The sequence below is a fragment of the Pleurodeles waltl genome, chromosome 1_1 (genome assembly GCF_031143425.1).
Source record: "Pleurodeles waltl isolate 20211129_DDA chromosome 1_1, aPleWal1.hap1.20221129, whole genome shotgun sequence".
NCBI classification, from domain to species: domain Eukaryota; kingdom Metazoa; phylum Chordata; class Amphibia; order Caudata; family Salamandridae; genus Pleurodeles; species Pleurodeles waltl.
The window spans coordinates 342655128-342668472 of record NC_090436.1 but is presented as its reverse complement, the minus strand read 5'-3'; the positions used below and the strand labels follow the sequence as shown (position 1 = coordinate 342668472).

The following is a 13345-nucleotide window of genomic DNA, read 5'->3' as shown; positions in this document are numbered from 1 at the left end:
AAGCAGGAATGAACAACAAAGTCCAGTCTTCAGCTCTTCTCCAGGTTCCTCTTGATGTCCAGAAGTGATCTAAAGTCTGTGGTATTGGGTGCCCTTCTTATACCCATTTTGGCCTTTGAAATAGGCTTACTTCAAAAGAAAGTCTCTCTTGTTTGTGAAATCCTGCCTTGCCCAGGCCAGGCCCCAGACACACACCAGAGGGTTGGGAATTGCATTGTGTGAGGGCAGGCACAGCCCATTCAGATGTAGGTGATCGCTCCTCCCCTCCCTCCTAGCACAGATGGCTCATCAGGATATGCAGGCTACATCCCAGATCCCTTTGTGTCACTGTCTTGAGAGAGGTGCAAACAGCCCAACTGTCAAATTGACCCAGACAGGGAATCCACAAACAGGCAGAGTCACAGAATGGTGTAAGCAAGAACATGCTCACTTTCTAAAAGTGGCAGTTTCAAACACACAATATTAAAACCAACTTTACTAAAAGATGTATTTTTAAATTGTGAGCTCAGAGACCCCAAACTCCATATGTCTATTCACTCCCAAAGGGAATCTACGCTTTAATCATATTTAAAGGCAGCCTCCATGTTAACCTATGAGAGGGATAGGCCTTGCAACAGTGAAAACCGAATTTGGCAGTATTTCACTGTTAGGACATATAAAACACATTAGTATATGTCCTACCTTAAAACATACACTGCACCCTACCCATGGGGCTACCTAGGGCCTACCTTAGGTATGTCTTACATGTAAGAGAAGGGAAGGTTTGAGGCTTGGCAAGTGAGTACACTTGCCAAGTCGAATTGGCAGTTAAAAAGCTGCACACACAGACACTGCAGTGGCAGGTCTGAGCCATGTTTACAGGGCTACTAATGTGGGTGGCACAATCAGTGCTGCAGGCCCACTAGTAGCATTGGATTTACAGACCCTGGGCACCTCTAGTGTACTGTACTAGGGACTTACTGTAGGAAGTACCATCTTGCCTGGCATGTTACCCCCATTTGTACTGTATGTATATTTGTTTTTGCCTGTGTCACTGGGATCCTGCTAGCCAGGACCCCAGTGCTCATAAAGTATGCACTGTATGTGTTCTCTGTGTGGTGCCTAACTGTATCACTGAGGCTCTGCTAACCAGAACCTCAGTGTTTATGCTCTCTCTGCTTTTAAAATTGTCACTGCAGGCTAGTGACTAATTTGACCAATTCTGATTGGCACTCTAGAGCACCCTTAGAATTACATTGTACATGATACCTAGGTACCAAGGGTATTGGGGTTCCAGGAGATCCCTATGGGCTGTAGCATTTCCTTTGCCACCCATAGGGAGTTCAGACAATTCTTACACAGGACTGCCACTGCAGCCTGAGTGAAATAATGTCCACGTTATTTCACAGCCATTTTACACTGCACTTAAGTAGCTTATAAGTCACCTATATGTCTAACCCTCACTTGGTGAAGGTTAGGTGCAAAGTTACTTAGTGTGTGAGCACCCTGGCACTAGCCAAGGTGCCCCCACATTGTTCAGGGCAAATTCCCTGGACTTTGTGAGTGCGGGGACACCATTACACGCATGAACTACATATAGGTCAACACCTATATGTAGCCTCACAATGGTAACTCCAAACATGGCCACGTAACATGTCTAGGATCATGGAAATGTCACGCCAATACAAGTTCTTGTATTGGGGGGATAATTACAAGTTCTTGTATTGGGGGGATAATTCCATGCATCCGCGGGTCTCCAATATAGAGCCCGGTTACTGGCAAATTAACTTCCCGGGGTTTTCTCTGCAGCTACTGCTGCTGCCAACCCTCAAACAGGTTTCTACCCCCCTGGGGTCTGGGCAGCCTGGCCCCAGGAAGGCAGAACAAAGGATTTCCTCTGAGAGAGGGTGTTACACCCTCTCCCTTTGGAAATAGGTGTGAAGGGCCTGGGAGGAGTAGCCTCTCCTGGCCTCTGGAAATGCTTTGAAGGGCACAGTTCTACCCACCTTTAGCTGCATGGAAGGGTAGGAGAGCAGTCGGCTGGTGAGTGGCACCTCCCCTCCCCTAAAGCCCGCACCTTATACAAGGGCAATCATAGTCCTCCAGTTCACGATACAGGACTTTCGCAGATGCATACACTTCCATACGCCCCGCCGCCCAGTGGAAAGACCTGGAGAGGGGAGAGGCCCTTCCCAAACCGAGGAGCTGCCCCCAACGCTACAGCCTCTAAGAGACCAGGAACAAGACCCCATGTGGGGTGTGCACCCCCTAGTAGCCCAGATGAACAGACTTTAGCGATTTACAACTACTGGCTATCCTCTGCCCGGGAATACGAACGCTGCCCGCGGAGCTGTGCAAACAGACCTACGACATAGCAGGATCAATTGTGTCCTCACCTCCCTTTGGCTCCCACTCAGGTACATTCTAGAGACAACTGTGGTCAATTCACCTCTGCATGCGGGCAAAACGAAAGAGTCTCTCATCTCTTAACCATGGCCAGAGCTGTGAACACTTACAACGCTGGGACACACCTCCAACAGGCCACAGCAGAATTGGAAGAAAAGTTATTTAGTGTCTGCACCTCTCGCACTCTCAACGAGATGTCAAAACACCCGCCTCCTGCAATTTTGGGTCTGCTATCATTTGATCACTGTGAATACCTTCGCTAATAGGAACCTGCTCAGCTGTGCCGGACACTCAATAACAGACTATGGGGGTCATTACGACCTCAACGGTCTTTTCGCAAGACTGACGAGGTACCGCCGTGCTGAAGACCGCCAGTGGTGGCGGTCTTCCGCGCGGCGTATTATTACCGCTGGCAGGCCGCTGTCCTTTTTCGTACGGAAAGCCGCCAGCAGCCATACTGGCGGACGGCGGGAAAGTGGAGGTTGCTCAACCTCCACCGCCACATAAACAGAACACCGCCCACTGAATCACGTCCCATGATTCGGTGTGGAGGTGTTCTGGTGACGGTGTTCTGGTGGCAGAGCTGCCCCCATGGATCCCGAACCCCTCCCGGAGGATCAACAGACAAGGTAAGCTGATCGTCCGTTAGGGAAGTGTAGTGCTTTCCTCTTATTTAGTTTCTAAGCACTAACATAACACAACAGAAAGGCACTTCTGAGGTCAAAGAAGACTTTTATTGTTATTTTATTCTTCCCCCAACCACAATGTTTATGAATGAATGACGAATTAGTAGCTTTCAAGTCCGCGTTAATCAAACAAAATATATCAGTTTGCAATATACACAGCAGGTTATATTTATAAAATATTGAATGCAAAGCAAAACAAATACTTCACCGTGTAGGAACTATTTACAGCTACATCTTTCTAAGGTCTGCAAGCTGATGACCCCTGTCAGCCACGAGAAAGAGTGTCATCTACCCACACGGGATGCTGGCAGCTGGCGCCAAGCTCCAGCACGAGGTCCGGCAGATTCGAATCTCACTCTCTGCAGCCTGTTACATTCGTTACAAAGGTGTGCCCCCTCCTCTCAGACCCGGGAAACTGAGCAAGCCTTTTGGAGACTGGCCAGGTCTCCAAGACTACTCCTGTTCCCAAGCTCAAGGGAAGAGAAACGACGCCCATGTACTCTCTCTTATCAGGTCTAGTCTACTGTGAGAGCAAAACATCTTGGTTCTCTGGTGCAAAAACACAGCTTGGAAAAATACAGCTTAGATTCTCAACTGCAATGTCTAACTCCACGTTAAAGGCAATGGGCAGCTAACCTAAATATCAAATGCAATGTCATGTTAAAGGCAATAGGCAGCTAACCTAAATATCAAATGCAATGTCTAGTGTCATGTCAAAGCCAATAGGCATCTAAGCTGAATACAAAATGCAATGTCTTATATCATGTCAAAGCCCATAGGCAGCTGAGCTGAATATAAAATGCAATGTATAATATCATGTCAAAGCCAATAGACAGCGGAGCTGAATACAAAGTGTAATGTATAATATCATGTCAAAGCCAATAGGCAGCGGAGCTGAATATCATGTCAAAGCCAATAGGCAGTTAAGCTGAATACAAAGTGTAATATATGATATCATGTCAAAGCCAATAGGCAGCGGAGCTGAATACAAAATGTAATATATGATATCATGTCAAAGCCAATAGGCAGAATATCTAATAGCATGTCAAAGTCAGTAGGCAGCTAAATTGAATACATCATGTCAAAGTCAATAGGCATGCAATGTCAAAGCCAATAGGCGGCTAGACTGGATACAGCATGTCAAAGCCAATAGGCAGAATACAGAATGTAATGGCTAATGCAATGTCAAAGCCCATAGGCGGCTCAACTGAATACAGAAAGTAATGGCTAATGCCATGTCAAAGCCAATAGGCGGCTCAACTGAACAAAACATACCATGTGCTACTGGTGAACATTGAGCAACTAATATGCGCAGTGGTGAAACACAAAGTCATTGGTCAAAACAAAACTTATCAAATGGCAGGACATTCCGCCCTTTGACCAATGAATTTTTGTTTCACATATCTCATATTTCAAACAAACAAAAAAAACATCAGCACAAACAAAAAAAACATTATGATCAAAGCAATCCCTGTAAAGCAATAGAAGTGAATTAACACATTGATTTCATAACCTTTCACATCAGATACATCTACATAGAAAAGACTGGGCAATTTTTTTTTTTTTTTTTTTCTCTGAATGAGTCTCTAATTCAACAGTGTTAGCAATTTGATGTGGCATGAGTTCTGCTCATGTAAAGAGGCACGGTCCACCTGAAAGGTTTTCTGGAAGGTAAGCAAAAGTCAGAGTTCCATACGAGAGGGGAAAAAAAAAAAACACAGCAAACAAGTTGAACTTGAACTGAAGGCGCAGTTTGCGCAAAATGGATCCATGGTGCTGGCACTTTACTCAGCCAGGTTCAGGTTGGGGATTCGGTCCCTTCCCCGACCCCACACGCACACACCGGAAGGGGGACCACACAGCGCACTCAGGGACAGTGGCGAAACGTGGTCGGATCTGCAAAAGAAACAAGTATGACTTTTCTTGCAAATAACATTTTTCATTTAAACTGCACCCTTCCTCTTTCTTTCCCTGTTTTATAATCAGCAGGACGTTTTTGAGGCCCTTTGTTATATTTTCTGCAGGTTCTGGAGGATCACTTGGGGCTTCAGCCCACACATCAGCACTGAGGTTTTTATCTGCTGCGCCACAGCTTCCCTTTTCTTGCACTGTCAGAAGGGCTGGGGCAGACTCCTTCTTTACCAAACCTCCATTCACTGCACTTTTGTCAATTTGGGCCATTCTGTCTCCAATTTGTATGAATGAATCAGATTCTTTTCTAGGTATTAGCATAATTTCGATTTTTCCTTGGTAATTTGCAGCAATCACTCTCCCTAAAACCTGATCAATTTGCCATTTCTGTTCTGGTAACTTTCCTCTCCCCAACTGCTCTGTGACTGCTTGCATGACAGATTGCTTTTGTGCGTGCTGCACAGTTTTTATCAAATCTAGGGGAATGTGCATCTCTCTCATCTCTGCCCACCTGTAAGTGGCCTTTTCACATTTCTGGGGCACCCACATAGCCATCCCCACTAAGGCAGAATTCTGGGTGAACACTTCTCTCTCTGAATTTTTCTGATTAACATCTGCAAGGTAATTGAACCAGTTAGGTACAAGCCATGTGGCTAAAACATTATCAAAGAACCAAAAATCAGCGTAAAAATGACACATCTCACGTAGCTCTTGCTTTAAAATCTGACACACATTATACAACTCTGTTCCTTCTACGGTGCCAGAAAACAACATTTCAGTCAATGAATCATTAGTAAAACAAACATGCTTTTTATCTTCAGTAGACACGAATTCAAATGGTGCACACAACTCCATTGGTAATTCTTTTATCTGTGGTACTCTAGCCCTGTCTTGCAAGTACCAGATCCATTGTATGATTCTAGCTAGGGGCACTATTTTCTTCCCTTGTTCATGATTTAAATGTACATAAGTATTTCCTTCTTGCACTGCGCAGAAACCTAAAGTCTGCATTATTTCATTTGCCAAATCACAAGCACGCAGCTGCATATTATTTTTCACAGTGACCATGTACAAAAGTGTTAGGATTTCTCTCAAATGAGGGCTATTCTTTTTCCAAAAATCAAACAAGCTAATGAAACTCGGGGTGTCTTGCTCTAAAATCCTTCGTTTTACTTGTGCATTTTGCAACGGTAACTCGTAAATCACATTCTGGTCTCTCTCCTCCGTGTTATCAGTTAAGGAATGCATTTTGGCTGCCAAAAACCCTGGCTCACACGGAAACTCAGTGCAGCTCGGAGCTGTCTTAACCCCCTCATTACTGGAATGGGACAAGAAAGATTCTTCATTTTTATAACTTTCAGCATAATTTTGAATTATCGTATCCTGGCTAATTTGCTCACGGAAATTCCTATTTTCATGTTCCAACTTCCTACATTTCTCCTGCATTTCTCTGTAAGCAGATAAAGGTATCCAGACCTTTCTGTCATCATTACTTCCAAAACACACGTTTTCTACATATATACAACGGGAATTATTTCTCAAAACATTATCAGGCCTTTTAGCTACACATGCATTTTCTTCTGTAATTCCCCAAACAGAAAACAATTCACAGTTTTTCTTAGCACCATCAGGCAGTTCATCAACACATGTATTCTCAGACATGGTCTGCCGTGCTACTGTGATTCTCCAAACAGAAAACAATTTCTGTAATTCTCCAAACAACAAAAAAACAATTACACTTTCTAAAGTGTGCACTTAGAAATCTACTAACTCGTCAAACCCCTTCTTAATCACCTCTTAATGACCGACCCCACTTCTGGTACCAATTGTAGTGCTTTCCTCTTATTTAGTTTCTAAGCACTAACATAACACAACAGAAATGCACTTCTGAGGTCAAAGAAGACTTTTATTGTTATTTTATTCTTCCCCCAACCACAATGTTTATGAATGAATGACGAATTAGTAGCTTTCAAGTCCGCGTTAATCAAACAAAATATATCAGTTTGCAATATACACAGCAGGTTATATTTATAAAATATTGAATGCAAAGCAAAACAAATACTTCACCGTGTAGGAACTATTTACAGCTACATCTTTCTAAGGTCTGCAAGCTGATGACCCCTGTCAGCCGCGAGAAAGAGTGTCATCTACCCACACGGGATGCTGGCAGCTGGCGCCAAGCTCCAGCACGAGGTCCGGCAGATTCGAATCTCACTCTCTGCAGCCTGTTACATTCGTTACAAAGGTGTGCCCCCTCCTCTCAGACCCGGGAAACTGAGCAAGCCTTTTGGAGACTGGCCAGGTCTCCAAGACTACTCCTGTTCCCAAGCTCAAGGGAAGAGAAACGACGCCCATGTACTCTCTCTTATCAGGTCTAGTCTACTGTGAGAGCAAAACATCTTGGTTCTCTGGTGCAAAAACACAGCTTGGAAAAATACAGCTTAGATTCTCAACTGCAATGTCTAACTCCACGTTAAAGGCAATGGGCAGCTAACCTAAATATCAAATGCAATGTCATGTTAAAGGCAATAGGCAGCTAACCTAAATATCAAATGCAATGTCTAGTGTCATGTCAAAGCCAATAGGCATCTAAGCTGAATACAAAATGCAATGTCTTATATCATGTCAAAGCCCATAGGCAGCTGAGCTGAATATAAAATGCAATGTATAATATCATGTCAAAGCCAATAGACAGCGGAGCTGAATACAAAGTGTAATGTATAATATCATGTCAAAGCCAATAGGCAGCGGAGCTGAATATCATGTCAAAGCCAATAGGCAGTTAAGCTGAATACAAAGTGTAATATATGATATCATGTCAAAGCCAATAGGCAGCGGAGCTGAATACAAAATGTAATATATGATATCATGTCAAAGCCAATAGGCAGAATATCTAATAGCATGTCAAAGTCAGTAGGCAGCTAAATTGAATACATCATGTCAAAGTCAATAGGCATGCAATGTCAAAGCCAATAGGCGGCTAGACTGGATACAGCATGTCAAAGCCAATAGGCAGAATACAGAATGTAATGGCTAATGCAATGTCAAAGCCCATAGGCGGCTCAACTGAATACAGAAAGTAATGGCTAATGCCATGTCAAAGCCAATAGGCGGCTCAACTGAACAAAACATACCATGTGCTACTGGTGAACATTGAGCAACTAATATGCGCAGTGGTGAAACACAAAGTCATTGGTCAAAACAAAACTTATCAAATGGCAGGACAGGAAGTGGGTGGGAGGGTGTTGTGTGCGTGCATGGGGGTGTGCGTGTGAGAGTGTAGAGGGGGTGAGTGAGTGAGTGTATGCGTGCTGGGGGTGCTGTGTGTATGGGAAATGTGTGCGGGTCAGACGGTGTGCATGTCTGTTTGTATGTGTGCGGGTATATGTTGTTGGGGTGTATGTGTGTGTGTAGGGGTGTGTATATATGCATGTTGGGGGGGTGTGCGTGTAGGGGTGTGTATATGTGCATGTTGGGGGTCGGGGTGGGGAGGGGGTTGTGCCACCTTTGGGGGGTTGCAGGGGGGTGGGGGAGTGGGGGGAGGATTTGTGGCGGGTAGCGGGGGTGGGGAGACCCCTATCAGTGCCAGGGAAGGAATTCCCTGGCACTGATAGTGCCTACCGCCATGGATATGATGTGCTCATCTACTAATCATCCCCATGGCCCCCATCCTCTCAAATGCCTCTCACCCTCCCTTGGACTCAGTTACTTTCGCACACCTACTCTCCCAGGATCCACCCCCACTCTTATCCTTCCCACTGTATTTCCATCCCCTCCCCACCCTCCTCCCTTGGCCATTGTTACTGTTAGTGATTTTATTATTACTCTTATGCTTTCTTCTTATCCTCTTCTCTATACCTTTTCCATAGCTTCTTTTCTCTCTTCCTCCTTATTTCCTTTTTCTCACTTCTCACGAATGTTGTGCCTTTGTCATTGTATTTTCCTTTTTGTTTATGGCTCTCACACCTTATAGCTCAGAACTATTCCCTGATCAGTAGCGCCTCATGTCAGATGTTCGCTATTCCTAGTGCTTCAAGCCTATCACCTACCCTTCTCACCAATTAATCAACATGATTTATATCGGCTCAAAATCTGCTTTGACACCCTTGACACCTTAGCACCCTCCAGCGTGTTCTTGAAAGGGTGATCAGCTAAGTTATCCCCTCCCCTATCTTCTTCTTCCCTACCCCTTCAGCATGTTTATAGATTCTCTTTCCCACTCCTATGCGTCAGGTTTTCCTTCTTTTTACTCTAATCTCTCTCTTTTGTTAATTGTCCCTGCCTTACAGACCCCATGACCTACAAGAACCACTCATCTCTTCCCATGGATCTCTCCGTTAGTGACCTCCCCCACGTTGTTTCCCTTGCCCCCACCCACAGCGGCAGTTGCTGCAGTGGGAGAAGGTGGGGGAAAACGAATAGACGGGGAGCTGCCCAAAATTTTGACAGATTATGAATACTATCACTGGGACATGATTGGAGCCATGAACGTATCCTAGTACACTTATTAGACTGCTTATGTTGAGCTATCAGTTGCATTGGACTTTGGAGAAATGACATTAGTGTTGAAGCCATGTTTGACATGTGTTTGCCCCAGGTCATATATTATCTTTGCACAACTATAGACTCCTCCATCTATGTAACTGCTGGGTCTTTGTAAGGGACACTTGTCTATTGCATGTTGAATGTGATTTGAGTACTATGTTAATACTCTTGTTCTTGATTGTTGATCCTACAACCTTTAATAAAGAAATACAACACAATAAATTGTGCCGTAAAAAATGGTGTAAAGAAAACTCAGAGATTTCCTTACACAATTTTTCCAGCTCCCCTAACCTTGGAACACCCCTTTTGCATACATTATGCCTGATGGAGGCATAATTTAGCTCAAAGTTTTACAGGGTGGAGCAATGCATGCATTGCGCCACCCTGTAAATACAGCACTGGGATTTTGGCCTCGTTGGACCAGATTAACGTCAGAATAAATTATGTTAATGTGGTACAAGGTGGCACTAGGGGTGTATAAATATGCCCCTGAATGAGCTGGGCTGCAGTGTGGCATTTTGTGTATGGCCACATGTGGTAGTCCATACAACAATGTGATTTGTGTGTGATTGGTCTGTCACACCAATGGGTGTTTTACAGAATCAACAGCATGCAAATGTATTCACGTCATGCATATGTATATATGTGTGACAACAGTGCATCCACATATGTTTGGCAGTCAGTACTATGTAAGAGTAATGGTATGTGGTTGTGAATTGTGTTCACTTATGTGCTGTGTGTAGTTGTATTACAGAGCATCACATTTCAGACGACATACACAGCTTGGGCATTGTTGATGATTGCTGATGAATGCTATCTAGCAAATGTTACCCCAAACTGTTTCCATATTTTGATCTTGAGTATATGGTGACTTGCATGTAGACTACACATATGTCTGACATGTGTACATATTTGATACATACTGTGATTGACACACTCTGCCTACATTCCAACCATATAATGTATTGAACACAAGAGTCAGTTCAAAGTCATTACATATAGCATTGTAATTTTATTTTTTGGGTGGTGGACCTACAGCTTAAGCTGCATATGTTATCATCCATTCTGATGTGCATTCCACAAAGTGTCTGTCCAAAGTGTGAGGTCATGTGTACTCTGTGACAGGATTGGGACCCACGGCAGTGGCAGGACTGATTTCCATATATTTACTCTGCAGGCTCCCTTTCTTCCATTGCTTATCATACCTGGCCTAATCATGATGACCATAGTCACCAACGATGTCCCTCCCTTGTCACACATGCTCCATGCAGCCATTGCAACTCTCACACTGAGATTGGTCAGTGGCCTGTTCAAAGATTACAGTCTTACCATGAATTGACATCAACTGCCTCACGTGTGGGCTCTTGTTTACCTCCTATTTGGACATGCTTTAGTTGTGTGTGATGAGCTATTGTTGTACAAGTTGTCAACATGGATGTACATAATATGTTGTGGTCCATAGATTGTGTCCTTCAGTTGTCACATTCAAGTGATGAGGCTATTTGTGAAATGAGTGTTGGTAGCAGTTCAATCTTACGCATCACATGTGATGTTGCTACTGTACTCATCAGATTAGTGTTTGTGAAATGCTCCCTGAGGTTAGACTCACAATCCTGTGGTATATGTTACAGATTGAAGAGACCAAAGCCGGATTTTGTGAATAAGTGAAGTGTTTACTGACAAAATCTACAAAGTGAGTTACATGATTATTGAGTGAAGAAGTTTTCAATCTGCTGCGTATTCCAGCAGCTGTGTTATGCTGTTCCCCCACATTTTCCCCTCCACCATCCTCCTCCTCAGGCAGGTTATCAACCTGCTCATATAAAGGGACGTTCATCCGCACACATATGTTGTACAGGATGGCACATGTGAAGATTATCTTGCAGACGATGTGATGGGCTTATAGGAGTCTGCCTCTTGTGATGTCCAAGCACCTGAATCTGGACTTCAGGATGCTAAATGTCCTCTCCACAATCGTCTGTGTCCTACGATGTCCCTCGTTATATGTACGGTCTGCTGCTGTGCTTGCATAGGAATATGGGGTCATTATCCATGGCTGTATGCCACAACCCAGATCCGTTGCAAACGATTAAAGGAGTAAGTTGTTTTTAGGGCATGAAACGCGTATGTCATGTAGCATGGCAGTTGATACTTAGAGCTGGTCGTGGCTCATATGTATTTGTGCTATGGTGTGAGTTCCTATCCTTGTGTAATGTTTCCTCAGCATTAGGTTGTTGGACGTGACAATCTTGTGTTTGGCTCAAGGACCTGGGACATATGATTTGAATTCTACACTGATGGTCATTATGTATGTACCATGCCTTGTGTAGTGCACCTTTGTATCAGTGTGCTATCACGAGAGGGGACATGACACTTCCTCACAACACAATAGGGTCAGATGTCGTGGCAACATGGTAGCACTATAAAGCCTGGACATCCCATCCCTTTTGACATGTCATTGCAGATGATGTGTGACACTTAGGGCCTTTGAAATTGGTAGGTGAGAATGCACAACATGTCTCCAAAATTGGCTGCACTGTCCTGCAGCATTTTGACTATGTAAGAATGCCCCAAGTGTGACGTGTTACTTAGCAACCCTTTGTTGTACCCTGCACCAATTGCTCATGTGCAGCCGTGCACCGACACTACGTACCCTGTGCTAGGGTACTTGGCTAGCTGCTTTGTGAAGGTGGATGTATCTGCGCAGGATGGTTCACCGCCCTATACATATGCTGTTCGGATGGACAATTGGGTCTTCCTGTTTGTGCAGCAGCATGCAGCATGCATTGGTACCACAATCATTTGAGTTCATGGCAACCTGCATACAGCACCCATGGGGTGATGTTTATTGTTGGCACTTCCTCAGGTTTTAGGTGACAGCTGCATGTGAGTCAGCATCATCCTGCTATGTATCTTGTGGTGACAGACCTGCAGCGAGAAACTTTGCACACCCCTTCCACACTACTTACAGCTGGGGGAGGGGGTGGGGCCAATTTACAATGTGTCTTCCAGTCATTATGAAATGGTCATCTGCCAAGTTGTACATAGAGTGCAGGCCATGACAATGGAACTGTGGGATATTAAATAGATCCCAGCTAATGTTTGTGGCAGCCATGAAGTGTCCAATGGTGTGTATTCCATTGTCACAGGATGATCAACATAACCACCAGTGTCTCTCCTAGCTTCCAAAACATTAATGTGCATTCATAATGTCCACACATGCACAGTGCAGGCTATGGGATGGAGCTCAGCTACTTAGCAAATGTGCCCCTTGGCACAGTTCATGTGAGGTCAGTGATGTCCTGTTTTCTCCTATGGGGTCCCACTTTGACATCCATTGTCTGCACTGTCTAACAGTAACTATGCCTCCTCTTGGGCCATTTATCGTATCTGGTACAGACATGATGGTGTTGTGAGTCAGTGAGTGTTGCATGTGAGGTTACACTACAGTAGGTGTGGTACCACTTCTCACACATCTGGCATATGGTATGTAATGGGCATTGATCTTGTATTCCTATGTGTGAGCCAATGTGTCAAACAGATGTCTCTGCACACTACAGGTAAGTTAGGTATGTGATGATGAGATGCAGTTGATATGGGCACAAGTTGTGTGGTGTTTGATATTTGTTCTGGCAGCGATTTGCACGGCATGACTTGAGGCATCTGCGCCTATTTGGAAGTTACAATGACATGGGCATGGTGTATGCCATTGACATGTGTGTGCTATTCTTTGTTTGGTGTACTGCGTGTGAAGTGTACGTAGTAGGAAACCTGTATTGCAGTGCCTACAGGTTTCCTACTACAGTACAGTGGTCTGT

The 13345-nt window shown here is 44.3% G+C and overlaps 1 protein-coding gene across 1 annotated transcript; it reads right to left on the bottom strand.

The window, feature by feature from the left end:
* Positions 1-3101: 3101 nt before the first annotated feature.
* Positions 3102-6787, bottom strand: LOC138284174 (uncharacterized). Its single transcript, XM_069222669.1, has 3 exons — positions 4091-6787; positions 3754-3965; positions 3102-3707 (listed from the first exon to the last, which is right to left on the bottom strand). Exon 1 carries the CDS (start codon positions 6642-6644, stop codon positions 4860-4862), a length of 1785 nt encoding a protein of 594 aa, XP_069078770.1. The 5' UTR covers positions 6645-6787; the 3' UTR covers positions 3102-3707; positions 3754-3965; positions 4091-4859.
* Positions 6788-13345: the final 6558 nt, after the last annotated feature.